Below are 13,694 nucleotides of genomic sequence, written 5' to 3'. Positions count from 1 at the left end.
AGGGAGGGAGGAGAGGGGTATCAACAGGCTGACAGACATTCTACCCTAGGGAGAGCGGAGAGTGGGTATCAACAGGCTGACAGACATTCTACCCTAGGGAGAGGAGAGGGGTATCAACAGGCTGACAGAGACATTCTACCCTAGGGAGGAGAGGGGTATCAACAGGCTGACAGACATTCTACCCTAGGGAGAGAGGGGTATCAACAGGCTGACAGACATTCTACCCTAGGGAGAGAGGAGAGGGGTATCAACAGGCTGACAGACATTCTACCCTAGGGAGAGAGAGGGTATCAACAGGCTGACAGACATTCTACCCTAGGGAGAGAGAGAGAGGGGGTATCAACAGGCTGACAGACATTCTACCCTAGGGAGAGGGGTATCAACAGGCTGACAGACATTCTACCCTAGGGAGAGGGGGGGTATCAACAGGCTGACAGACATTCTACCCTAGGGAGGAGGAGAGGGGTATCAACAGGCTGACAGACATTCTACCCTAGGGAGAGAGGAGAGGGGTATCAACAGGCTGACAGACATTCTACCCTAGGAAAGGAGGAGAGGGTATCAACAGGCTGACAGACATTCTACCCTAGGGGGTATCAACAGGGAGGGAGGAGAGGGGTATCAACAGGCTGACAGAGACATTCTACCCTAGGGAGAGAGGAGAGGGGTATCAACAGGCTGACAGACATTCTACCCTAGGGAGAGAGGAGAGGGGTATCAACAGGCTGACAGACATTCTACCCTAGGGAGGGAGGAGAGGGGTATCAACAGGCTGACAGACATTCTACCCTAGGGAGAGAGGAGAGGGTATCAACAGGCTGACAGACATTCTACCCTAGGGAGGGAGGAGAGGGGTATCAACAGGCTGACAGACATTCTACCCTAGGGAGAGAGGAGAGGGGTATCAACAGGCTGACAGAGACATTCTACCCTAGGGAGAGAGGAGAGGGGGTATCAACAGGCTGACAGACATTCTACCCTAGGGAGGGAGAGGGGTATCAACAGGCTGACAGACATTCTACCCTAGGGAGAGAGGAGGGGTATCAACAGGCTGACAGACATTCTACCCTAGGGAGGAGGAGGGGTATCAACAGGCTGACAGACATTCTACCCTAGGGAGAGAGGAGAGGGGTATCAACAGGCTGACAGACATTCTACCCTAGGGGGGGAGGAGAGGGGTATCAACAGGCTGACAGACATTCTACCCTAGGGAGAGGGGTATCAACAGGCTGACAGACATTCTACCCTAGGGAGAGAGGAGAGGGGTATCAACAGGCTGACAGACATTCTACCCTAGGGAGAGAGGAGAGGGGGTATCAACAGGCTGACAGACATTCTACCCTAGGGAGAGGGGTATCAACAGGCTGACAGACATTCTACCCTAGGGAGGGAGGAGAGGGGTATCAACAGGCTGACAGACATTCTACCCTAGGGAGAGAGGAGAGGGGTATCAACAGGCTGACAGACATTCTACCCTAGGGAGGGAGGAGAGGGGTATCAACAGGCTGACAGAGACATTCTACCCTAGGGAGGGAGGAAAGGGGTATCAACAGGCTGAGAGACATTCTACCCTAGGGAGAGAGGAGGGGTATCAACAGGCTGACAGACATTCTACCCTAGGGAGAGAGGAGAGGGGTATCAACAGGCTGACAGACATTCTACCCTAGGGAGGGAGGAGAGGGGTATCAACAGGCTGACAGACATTCTACCCTAGGGAGAGAGGAGAGGGGTATCAACAGGCTGACAGACATTCTACCCTAGGGAGGGAGGAGAGGGGTATCAACAGGCTGACAGAGACATTCTACCCTAGGGAGAGGGGTATCAACAGGCTGACAGAGACATTCTACCCTAGGGAGAGAGGAGAGGGGTATCAACAGGCTGACAGACATTCTACCCTAGGGAGGGAGGAGAGGGGTATCAACAGGCTGACAGACATTCTACCCTAGGGAGAGGGGTATCAACAGGCTGACAGAGACATTCTACCCTAGGGGGGAGGAGAGGGGTATCAACAGGCTGACAGAGACATTCTACCCTAGGGAGGGAGGAGAGGGGTATCAACAGGCTGACAGAGACATTCTACCCTAGGGAGAGGGGTATCAACAGGCTGACAGACATTCTACCCTAGGGAGGGAGGAGAGGGGTATCAACAGGCTGACAGACATTCTACCCTAGGGAGAGAGGAGAGGGGTATCAACAGGCTGACAGACATTCTACCCTAGGGAGGGAGGAGAGGGGTATCAACAGGCTGACAGAGACATTCTACCCTAGGGAGGGAGGAAAGGGGTATCAACAGGCTGAGAGACATTCTACCCTAGGGAGAGAGGAGGGGTATCAACAGGCTGACAGACATTCTACCCTAGGGAGAGAGGAGAGGGGTATCAACAGGCTGACAGACATTCTACCCTAGGGAGGGAGGAGAGGGGTATCAACAGGCTGACAGACATTCTACCCTAGGGAGAGAGGAGAGGGGTATCAACAGGCTGACAGACATTCTACCCTAGGGAGGGAGGAGAGGGGGTATCAACAGGCTGACAGAGACATTCTACCCTAGGGAGAGGGGTATCAACAGGCTGACAGAGACATTCTACCCTAGGGAGAGAGGAGAGGGGTATCAACAGGCTGACAGACATTCTACCCTAGGGAGGGAGGAGAGGGGTATCAACAGGCTGACAGACATTCTACCCTAGGGAGAGGGGTATCAACAGGCTGACAGAGACATTCTACCCTAGGGGGGAGGAGAGGGGTATCAACAGGCTGACAGAGACATTCTACCCTAGGGAGGGAGGAGAGGGGTATCAACAGGCTGACAGAGACATTCTACCCTAGGGAGAGGGGTATCAACAGGCTGACAGACATTCTACCCTAGGGAGGGAGGAGAGGGGGTATCAACAGGCTGACAGACATTCTACCCTAGGGAGAGAGGAGAGGGGTATCAACAGGCTGACAGACATTCTACCCTAGGGAGAGAGGAGAGGGGTATCAACAGGCTGACAGACATTCTACCCTAGGGAGAGAGGAGAGGGGGTATCAACAGGCTGACAGACATTCTACCCTAGGGAGAGAGGAGGGGGGTATCAAGAGGCTGACAGAGACATTCTACCCTAGGGAGAGAGGAGAGGGGTATCAACAGGATGACAGACATTCTACCCTAGGGAGAGAGGAGGGGGTATCAACAGGCTGACAGAGACATTCTACCCTAGGGAGAGAGGAGAGGGGTATCAACAGGCTGACAGACATTCTACCCTAGGGAGAGAGGAGGGGGTATCAACAGGCTGACAGAGACATTCTACCCTAGGGAGAGAGGAGAGGGGTATCAACAGGCTGACAGACATTCTACCCTAGAGAGGGAGGAGAGGGGTATCAACAGGCTGACAGACATTCTACCCTAGGGAGAGAGGAGAGGGGTATCAACAGGCTGACAGAGACATTCTACCCTAGGGAGAGAGGAGAGGGGTATCAACAGGCTGACAGACATTCTACCCTAGAGAGGGAGGAGAGGGGTATCAACAGGCTGACAGACATTCTACCCTAGGGAGAGAGGAGAGGGGTATCAACAGGCTGACAGACATTCTACCCTAGGGAGAGGGGTATCAACAGGCTGACAGAGACATTCTACCCTAGGGAGGGAGGAGAGGGGTATCAACAGGCTGACAGACATCTACCCTAGGGAGAGAGGAGAGGGGTATCAACAGGCTGACAGAGACATTCTACCCTAGGGAGGGAGGAGAGGGGTATCAACAGGCTGACAGACATTCTACCCTAGGGAGGGAGGAGAGGGGTATCAACAGGCTGACAGACATTCTACCCTAGGGAGAGAGGAGAGGGGGTATCAACAGGCTGACAGACATTCTACCCTAGGGAGAGAGGAGAGGGGTATCAACAAGCTGACAGACATTCTACCCTAGGGAGGGAGGAGAGGGGTATCAACAGGCTGACAGACATTCTACCCTAGGGAGAGAGGAGGGGGTATCAACAGGCTGACAGACATTCTACCCTAGGGAGGGGGGAGAGGGGTATCAACAGGCTGACAGACATTCTACCCTAGGGAGAGAGGAGAGGGGTATCAACAGGCTGACAGAGACATTCTACCCTAGGGGGGAGGAGAGGGGTATCAACAGGCTGACAGACATTCTACCCTAGGGAGAGCGGAGAGGGGGTATCAACAGGCTGACAGAGACATTCTACCCTAGGGGGGAGGAGAGGGGTATCAACAGGCTGACAGAGACATTCTACCCTAGGGGGGAGGAGAGGGGTATCAACAGGCTGACAGACATTCTACCCTAGGGAGAGGGGTATCAACAGGCTGACAGACATTCTACCCTAGGGAGAGGGGTATCAACAGGCTGACAGACATTCTACCCTAGGGGGGGAGGAGAGGGGTATCAACAGGCTGACAGACATTCTACCCTAGGGAGAGAGGAGAGGGGTATCAACAAGCTGACAGACATTCTACCCTAGGGAGGGAGGAGAGGGGTATCAACAGGGTGACAGACATTCTACCCTAGGGAGAGAGGAGGGGGTATCAACAGGCTGACAGACATTCTACCCTAGGGAGGGGGGAGAGGGGTATCAACAGGCTGACAGACATTCTACCCTAGGGAGGGAGGAGAGGGGTATCAACAAGCTGACAGACATTCTACCCTAGGGAGGGAGGAGAGGGGTATCAACAGGCTGACAGAGACATTCTACCCTAGGGAGAGAGGAGAGGGGTATCAACAGGCTGACAGACATTCTACCCTAGGGAGAGAGGAGAGGGGGTATCAACAGGCTGACAGACATTCTACCCTAGGGAGAGGGGTATCAACAGGCTGACAGACATTCTACCCTAGGGAGAGAGGAGAGGGGTATCAACAAGCTGACAGACATTCTACCCTAGGGAGGGAGGAGAGGGGTATCAACAGGCTGACAGACATTCTACCCTAGGGAGAGAGGAGGGGGTATCAACAGGCTGACAGACATTCTACCCTAGGGAGGGGGGAGAGGGGTATCAACAGGCTGACAGAGACATTCTACCCTAGGGAGAGAGGAGAGGGGTATCAACAGGCTGACAGACATTCTACCCTAGGGAGGGAGGAGAGGGGTATCAACAAGCTGACAGACATTCTACCCTAGGGAGGGAGGAGAGGGGTATCAACAGGCTGACAGAGACATTCTACCCTAGGGAGAGAGGAGAGGGGTATCAACAGGCTGACAGACATTCTACCCTAGGGAGGGGGGAGAGGGGTATCAACAGGCTGACAGAGACATTCTACCCTAGGGAGGGGGGAGAGGGGTATCAACAGGCTGACAGACATTCTACCCTAGGGAGAGAGGAGAGGGGTATCAACAGGCTGACAGACATTCTACCCTAGGGAGGGGGGAGAGGGGTATCAACAGGCTGACAGACATTCTACCCTAGGGAGGGAGGAGAGGGGTATCAACAGGCTGACAGACATTCTACCCTAGGGAGAGAGGAGGGGGTATCAACAGGCTGACAGACATTCTACCCTAGGGAGAGAGGAGAGGGGTATCAACAGGCTGACAGACATTCTACCCTAGGGTGCACTACTATTGACCAGAGCCCTATGGAGTTGTCATCAGGGAACAACCTGAGAACCAGCCTATAGACAGGAAACAGTGTCCTTCTCTTACTGTACCTCTGCTGGTTTCTTGGGCATGGGAGCAGGGGTTCCAGGTTTGCTTCCATACTTGTTAGAGGAGCAGAATGAGGTGGAAGGACCTGAAGGAAAAGGAGTTTGAGAGAGGAACAAGGCATACGAACCAGGGTTGGGATCAATTCTAATTGGAGGCAGTCATTTCAGGAAGTAAACTAAAATTACAATTCAATCGAAAAAAAAAAGTCCTTTATTTTCAATAAACTGAAATGTAGTAGCTATTTATTTCAAACATTTTAAAACTTCCTGAATTGACTGGCTTCGTTTCAAATTGAGCCAACCCTGGTACATGTTTGACCTGTTTTTTTTTGTCAAGATGAAAATGCAAAACATGCAACAAACACTTCGGAAAGTATTCAGACCCCTTGACTTTTTTCCAGATTTTGTTACATTACAGCCATTTTCTAAAATTAATATGTATCCCTCTTCAATCTACACACAATACCCCATAATGTCAAAACAAAAACAGGTTTTTAGAAATTGTTGCTAATTTATCAAATAAAATAAACTGAAATATCACATTTCCATAAGTATTCAGACCCTTTACTCAGCACTTTGTTGAAGCACCTTTAGTAGCGATTACAGCCTCCATTCTTCATGGGTATGAAGATAACTTGGCACACCTGTATTTGGGGAGTTCCTCCCATTCTTCTCTGCAGATCCTCTCAAGCTCTGTCAGGTTGGATGGGGAGCGTCGCTGCACAGCTATTTTCAGGTCTCCCCAGAGATGTTAGATCGGGTTCAAATCGGGTTCTGTCTGGGCCACTCAAGGACATTCAGAGACTTTTCCCGAAGCCCCTCCTGCATTGTCTTTGATGTGTGCTTAAGGTCGGTGTCCTGTTAGAAGGTGAACCTTCGCCTCCCAGTTTCAGGTCTTAAGCGCTCTGGAGCATGTTTTCATCAAGGATCTCTGTGTACTTTGCTCCGTTCATCTGTCCCTTGATCCTGACTAGTCTCCCCACAGCATGATGCTGCCACCACCATGCTTCACCGTAGGGATTGTGCCTGGTTTCCTCCAGACGTGACACTTGGCATTCTGGCCAAAGATTTCAATCTTGGTTTCATCAGACCAGAGAATATTTTTTCTCATGGTCTGAAAGTCTTTAGGTGCCTTTTGGCAAACTCCAAGCAGGCTGTCGTGCCTTTTACTGAGGAGTGGCTTCCAACTGGCCACACTACCATAAAGGCCTGATTGGTAGAGTGCTGCAGAGATGGGAGAACCTTCCAAAAAGACAACCATCTCCACAGATGAACTCTGACAGCGCTCCAGAGTGACCATCGGGTTCTTGGTCACCTCCCTGACCAAGGTCCTTCTCCCGATTGCTCAGTTTGCCTGGGCGGCCAGCTATAGGAAGTGTCTTGGTGGTTCCAAACTACTTCCATTTGGAGGCCACGGTGTTCTTGGGGACCTTCAATGCTGCAGAATGATGGAGGCCACGGTGTTCTTGGGGACCTTCAATGCTGCAGAATGATGGAGGCCACGGTGTTCTTGGGGACCTCCAATGCTGCAGAATGATGGAGGCCACTGTGTTCTTGGGGACCTTCAATACTGCAGAATGATGGAGGCCACTGTGTTCTTGGGGACCTTCAATGCTGCAGAATGATGGAGGCCACTGTGTTCTTGGGGACCTTCAATACTGCAGAATGATGGAGGCCCCTGTGTTCTTGGGGACCTTCAATACTGCTGAATGATGGAGGCCACTGTGTTCTTGGGGACCTTCAATGCTGCAGAAGTGTTTTGTTACCCTTGCCCAGATCTGGTCCATCGACACAATCCTCTCTGAGCTCTATGGACAATTCTTTCGACCTCATGGCTTAGTTTTTGCTCTGACATGCACTGTCAACTGTGGGACCTTGACAGGTGTGTGCCTTTCCAAACCATGTCCAATCAATTGAATTTACTACAGGTGGAGTCCAATCAAAATGTCAAAAAAGTTGGTTCGCTCTTTTTTATTATGGGGTAGTGTGTGTAGATTGTATTAAATAACATTTCCTCAGCATTTTTGAATAAGGCTGTAACGTAACAAAATGTGGAAAAGGTCCAGGGGTCTTAATGCTTTCCGAAGGCACTGTGTACTAGGGGTCTTAATGCTTTCCGAAGGCACTGTGTACTAGGGGTCTTAATGCTTTCCGAAGGCACGGTGTACTAGGGGTCTTAATGCTTTCCGAAGGCACGGTGTACTAGGGGTCTTAATGCTTTCCGAAGGCACGGTGTACTAGGGGTCTTAATGCTTTCCGAAGGCACTGTGTACTAGGGGTCTTAATGCTTTCCGAAGGCACGGTGTACTAGGGGTCTTAATGCTTTCCGAAGGCACTGTGTACTAGGGGTCTTAATGCTTTCCGAAGGCACGGTGTACTAGGGGTCTTAATGCTTTCCGAAGGCACTGTGTACTAGGGGTCTTAATGCTTTCCGAAGGCACTGTGTACTAGGGGTCTTAATGCTTTCCGGCAAGGCACTGTGTACTAGGGGTCTTAATGCTTTCCGAAGGCACTGTGTACTAGGGGTCTTAATGCTTTCCGAAGGCACGGTGTACTAGGGGTCTTAATGCTTTCCGAAGGCACTGTGTACTAGGGGTCTTAATGCTTTCCGAAGGCACGGTGTACTAGGGGTCTTAATGCTTTCCGAAGGCACGGTACTAGTCTTACTAGGGGTCTTAATGCTTTCCGAAGGCACGGTGTACTAGGGGTCTTAATGCTTTCCGAAGGCACGGTGTACTAGGGGTCTTAATGCTTTCCGAAGGCACTGTGTACTAGGGGTCTTAATGCTTTCCGAAGGCACGGTGTACTAGGGGTCTTAATGCTTTCCGAAGGCACTGTGTACTAGGGGTCTTAATGCTTTCCGAAGGCACGGTGTACTAGGGGTCTTAATGCTTTCCGAAGGCACTGTGTACTAGGTATAAAAAACAAATCACGTGTCGTTTTAAGTCATGAAGTTTATGCAGAAAGTGAACTCACTCTCATTGTCAGAACTGTCACTGCTGCTTGAAGACCTGAGCCGTTTCATCCTGACGTATCCTACAGGGGGAGAGGCACGAGAAGAGGCATGAGAAGAGGCATGAGGCATGAGAAGAGGCACGAGAGGAGGCATGAGAAGAGGCACGAGGCATGAGAAGAGGCACGAGAAGAGGCACGAGGCATGAGAAGAGGCATGAGAAGAGGCATGAGAAGAGGCATGAGAAGAGGCATGAGAAGAGGCACGAGAAGAGGCACGAGAAGAGGCACGAGGCATGAGAAGAGGCATGAGAAGAGGCACGAGAAGAGGCACGAGAAGAGGCACGAGAAGAGGCACGAGAAGAGGCACGAGAAGCTGAGCAATGAGACGTAGAATAACTATATATGAGCCCAACGGGAGACTAAAGAACTTCCATCCTATCCAATAACATCGTTCATACCATCTTCTTTATATCTGGGAGCTGTAAGGGGTGATACATTTGACTTCTTTTTCTGAAAGCCCAGAAAAACAAAGTGCTCTGTCAAAAGGCTGTAAACTATGTCAGAACGAGGTTTTTGTCTCGAGAGATTTTCAATGCCCTCCGTTTATGATGAACATGATTTAGTGGGCTTTAATTGGGTGTTCAGTCAAATGCTCCTCTGTTCATTTTGTCAAAATAAACATTTTAATTTCAGAAAGAAGGTCTCTTGTGTTTCTTTAGATAGTTGTAAGCACTCACCCTTAAATGACATTCTGTGTACTTTAATCACTTTACCAATATGTTACTGAGCTCATTTCTGGGTGTGGAAATTATATTTTAGATGGGTATTTAGTTTTGTTTTTAAAAAAGGTCACCAGAACCAAGCTTTTCAAAATGTAAACATGTTTTTTTGTGGGGGGGGACCCCAAAAACAGGGGGACCCCCCCAACGGCTAACACATTTTCCAGAGGACACACTGTGGCCAGTTATCTACAAAATTCTATATTTTGGGAGAGGGCAGAAAACAGTTTTCAACCAGCGATTGAGTTGTGCGAGTCTGCTGTAGAGCTCACCACTCCCCCTAACTGGGAGGAGGACAGAGATAAGTACTTGATGCTGACCAATCAGCAAGCAGCACGGAGAAAACTCACCATAAATGTCACGTCACAAAGTCTTCCTCTGGTGCACTCCAACCAACCTCCTCTCATCCCTGTAGACAGATAACAACAGCTCATGTCATTATGAGTCCATAGATGGAATAGCTGTGGGTAGGAGAACCCAGTCAATAGCTGTGGGTAGGAGAACCCTGTCAATAGCTGTGGGTAGGAGAACCCTGTCAATAGCTGTGGGTAGGAGAACCCTGTCAATAGCTGTGGGTAGGAGAACCCTGTCAATAGCTGTGGGTAGGAGAACCCTGTCAATAGCTGTGGGTAGGAGAACCCAGTCAATAGCTGTGGGTAGGAGAACCCAGTCAATAGCTGTGGGTAGGAGAACCCAGTCAATAGCTGTGGGTAGGAGAACCCTGTCAATAACTGTGGGTAGGAGAACCCTGTCAATAGCTTTGGGTAGGAGAACCCTGTCAATAGCTGTGGGTAGGAGAACCCTGTCAATAGCTGTGGGTAGGAGAACCCAGTCAATGGAACCACTAGACAATATGATCCTGCTGGTAGGGGGCTGGATCCACTAGACAATATGATCCTGCTGGTAGGGGGCTGGAACCACTAGACAATATGATCCTGCTGGTAGGGGGCTGGAACCACTAGACAATATGATCCTGCTGGTTGGGGGCTGGAACCACTAGACAATATGATCCTGCTGGTAGGGGGCTGGAACCACTAGACAATATGATCCTGCTGGTAGGGGGCTGGAACCACTAGACAATATGATCCTGCTGGTAGGGGCTGGAACCACTAGACAATATGATCCTGCTGGTAGGGGCTGGAACCACTAGACAATATGATCCTGCTGGTAGGGGCTGGAACCACTAGACAATATGATCCTGCTGGTAGGGGCTGGAACCACTAGACAATATGATCCTGCTGGTAGGGGGCTGGAACCACTAGACAATATGATCCTGCTGGTAGGGGGCTGGATCCACTAGACAATATGATCCTGCTGGTAGGGGGCTGGAACCACTAGACAATATGATCCTGCTGGTAGGGGCTGGAACCACTAGACAATATGATCCTGCTGGTAGGGGCTGGAACCACTAGACAATATGATCCTGCTGGTAGGGGCTGGAACCACTAGACAATATGATCCTGCTGGTAGGGGCTGGAACCACTAGACAATATGATCCTGCTGGTAGGGGGCTGGAACCACTAGACATTATGATCCTGCTGGTAGGGGGCTGGAACCACTAGACAATATGATCCTGCTGGTAGGGGGCTGGAACCACTAGACAATATGATCCTGCTGGTAGGGGGCTGGAACCACTAGACAATATGATCCTGCTGGTAGGGGGCTGGAACCACTAGACAATATGATCCTGCTGGTAGGGGCTGGAACCACTAGACAATATGATCCTGCTGGTAGGGGCTGGAACCACTAGACAATATGATCCTGCTGGTAGGGGCTGGAACCACTAGACAATATGATCCTGCTGGTAGGGGGCTGGAACCACTAGACAATATGATCCTGCTGGTAGGGGCTGGAACCACTAGACAATATGATCCTGCTGGTAGGGGCTGGATCCACTAGACAATATGATCCTGCTGGTAGGGGCTGGAACCACTAGACAATATGATCCTGCTGGTAGGGGGCTGGAACCACTAGACAATATGATCCTGCTGGTAGGGGCTGGAACCACTAGACATTATGATCCTGCTGGTAGGGGCTGGAACCACTAGACAATATGATCCTGCTGGTAGGGGCTGGAACCACTAGACAATATGATCCTGCTGGTAGGGGCTGGAACCACTAGACAATATGATCCTGCTGGTAGGGGCTGGAACCACTAGACAATATGATCCTGCTGGTAGGGGCTGGAACCACTAGACAATATGATCCTGCTGGTAGGGGCTGGAACCACTAGACAATATGATCCTGCTGGTAGGGGCTGGAACCACTAGACAATATGATCCTGCTGGTAGGGGCTGGATCCACTAGACAATATGATCCTGCTGGTAGGGGGCTGGAACCACTAGACAATATGATCCTGCTGGTAGGGGCTGGAACCACTAGACAATATGATCCTGCTGGTAGGGGCTGGAACCACTAGACAATATGATCCTGCTGGTAGGGGCTGGATCCACTAGACAATATGATCCTGCTGGTAGGGGCTGGATCCACTAGACAATATGATCCTGCTGGTAGGGGCTGGAACCACTAGACAATATGATCCTGCTGGTAGGGGCTGGAACCACTAGACAATATGATCCTGCTGGTAGGGGCTGGAACCACTAGACAATATGATCCTGCTGGTAGGGGGCTGGAACCACTAGACAATATGATCCTGCTGGTAGGGGGCTGGAACCACTAGACAATATGATCCTGCTGGTAGGGGGCTGGAACCACTAGACAATATGATCCTGCTGGTAGGGGGCTGGAACCACTAGACAATATGATCCTGCTGGTAGGGGGCTGGATCCACTAGACAATATGATCCTGCTGGTATTGTACATCAACACGAGAAACACTATTGTACTTTAACACTATCTATTGCCAAAGACATGGCAGTTCATTGCCAAAGACATGGCAGTTCATTGCCAAAGACATGGCAGTTCATTGCCAAAGACATGGCAGTTCATTGCCAAAGACATGGCAGTTCATTGCCAAAGACATGGCAGTTCATTGCCAAAGACATGGCAGTTCATTGCCAAAGACATGGCAGTTCATTGCCAAAGACATTGCAGTTCATTGCCAAAGACATGGTAGTTCATTGCCAAAGACATGGCAGTTCATTGCCAAAGACATTGCTCAAACTGTTAGTTGAGTGTTCATACTATAGTTATTTCATGAACTTGAATAACACAGGACTCACCATTGGTGAAAGTGCAACTTGCAGTCACTGACTAGTCTACTGTAACACCCCTGATACCCGACTGACTAACGAACCCCTGTAATATGGTCTACTGTAACACCACTAGACCCCCTGACCATGTTACTAACCCTAGTCCCCCTGACCATGTTACTAACCCTAGTCCCCCTGACCATGTTACTAACCCTAGTACCCCTGACCATGTTACTAACCCTAGTCCCCCTGACCATGTTACTAACCCTAGTCCCCCTGACCATGTTACTAATCCTAGTCCCCCTGACCATGTTACTAACCCCTGTAATATGGTCTACTGTAACACCCCTAGTGCCCCTGACCATGTTACTAACCCTAGTCCCCCTGACCATGTCACTAACCCTAGTCCCCCTGACCATGTTACTAACCCCTGTAATATGGTCTACTGTAACACCCCTAGTCCCCCTGACCATGTTACTAACCCTAGTCCCCCTGACCATGTTACTAACCCTAGTCCCCCTGACCATGTTACTAACCCCTGTAATATGGTCTACTGTAACACCCCTAGTCCCCCTGACCATGTTACTAACCCTAGTCCCCCTGACCATGTTACTAACCCCTGTAATATGGTCTACTGTAACACCCTAGTCCCCCTGACCATGTTACTAACCCTAGTCCCCCTGACCATGTCACTAACCCTAGTCCCCCTGACCATGTTACTAACCCTAGTCCCCCTGACCATGTTACTAACCCCTGTAATATGGTCTACTGTAACACCCTAGTCCCCTGACCATGTTACTAACCCTAGTCCCCTGACCATGTTACTAACCCCTGTAATATGGTCTACTGTAACACCCCTAGTACCCCTGACCATGTTACTAACCCTAGCCCCCCTGACCATGTTACTAACCCTAGTCCCCCTGACCATGTTAGTAACCCCTGTAATATGGTCTACTGTAACACCCCTAGTACCCCTGACCATGTTACTAACCCCTGTAATATAGTCTACTGTAACACCCCTAGTCCCCCTGACCATGTTACTAACCCTAGTCCCCCTGACCATGTCAGTAACCCCTGTAATATGGTCTACTGTAACACCCCTAGTACCCCTGACCATGTTACTAACCCCTGTAATATGGTCTACTGTAACACCCCTAGTCCCCCTGACCATGTCAC

At 50.3% G+C, this 13,694-nt stretch overlaps 1 protein-coding gene across 1 annotated transcript in view; it reads right to left on the bottom strand.

The window, feature by feature from the left end:
* jade3 (jade family PHD finger 3) overlaps positions 1 to 13,694 on the bottom strand; it is a 109,257-nt gene that overhangs the window by 83,012 nt on the left and 12,551 nt on the right. Inside the window, exons 2-4 of the mRNA XM_065009404.1 lie at positions 9,718 to 9,776; positions 8,610 to 8,669; positions 5,637 to 5,719 (exon numbers count right to left, since the gene is read on the bottom strand). Of these exons, the coding sequence (XP_064865476.1) occupies positions 5,637 to 5,719; positions 8,610 to 8,658 (132 nt within the window). The 5' untranslated portion in view covers positions 8,659 to 8,669; positions 9,718 to 9,776. The remainder of the gene's footprint in view (positions 1 to 5,636; positions 5,720 to 8,609; positions 8,670 to 9,717; positions 9,777 to 13,694) is intronic.

Source organism: Oncorhynchus nerka, linkage group LG24, assembly GCF_034236695.1.
Source record: "Oncorhynchus nerka isolate Pitt River linkage group LG24, Oner_Uvic_2.0, whole genome shotgun sequence".
Classification (NCBI taxonomy): Eukaryota; Metazoa; Chordata; class Actinopteri; order Salmoniformes; family Salmonidae; genus Oncorhynchus; species Oncorhynchus nerka.
This window is presented reverse-complemented; position numbering and strand designations above follow the sequence as displayed.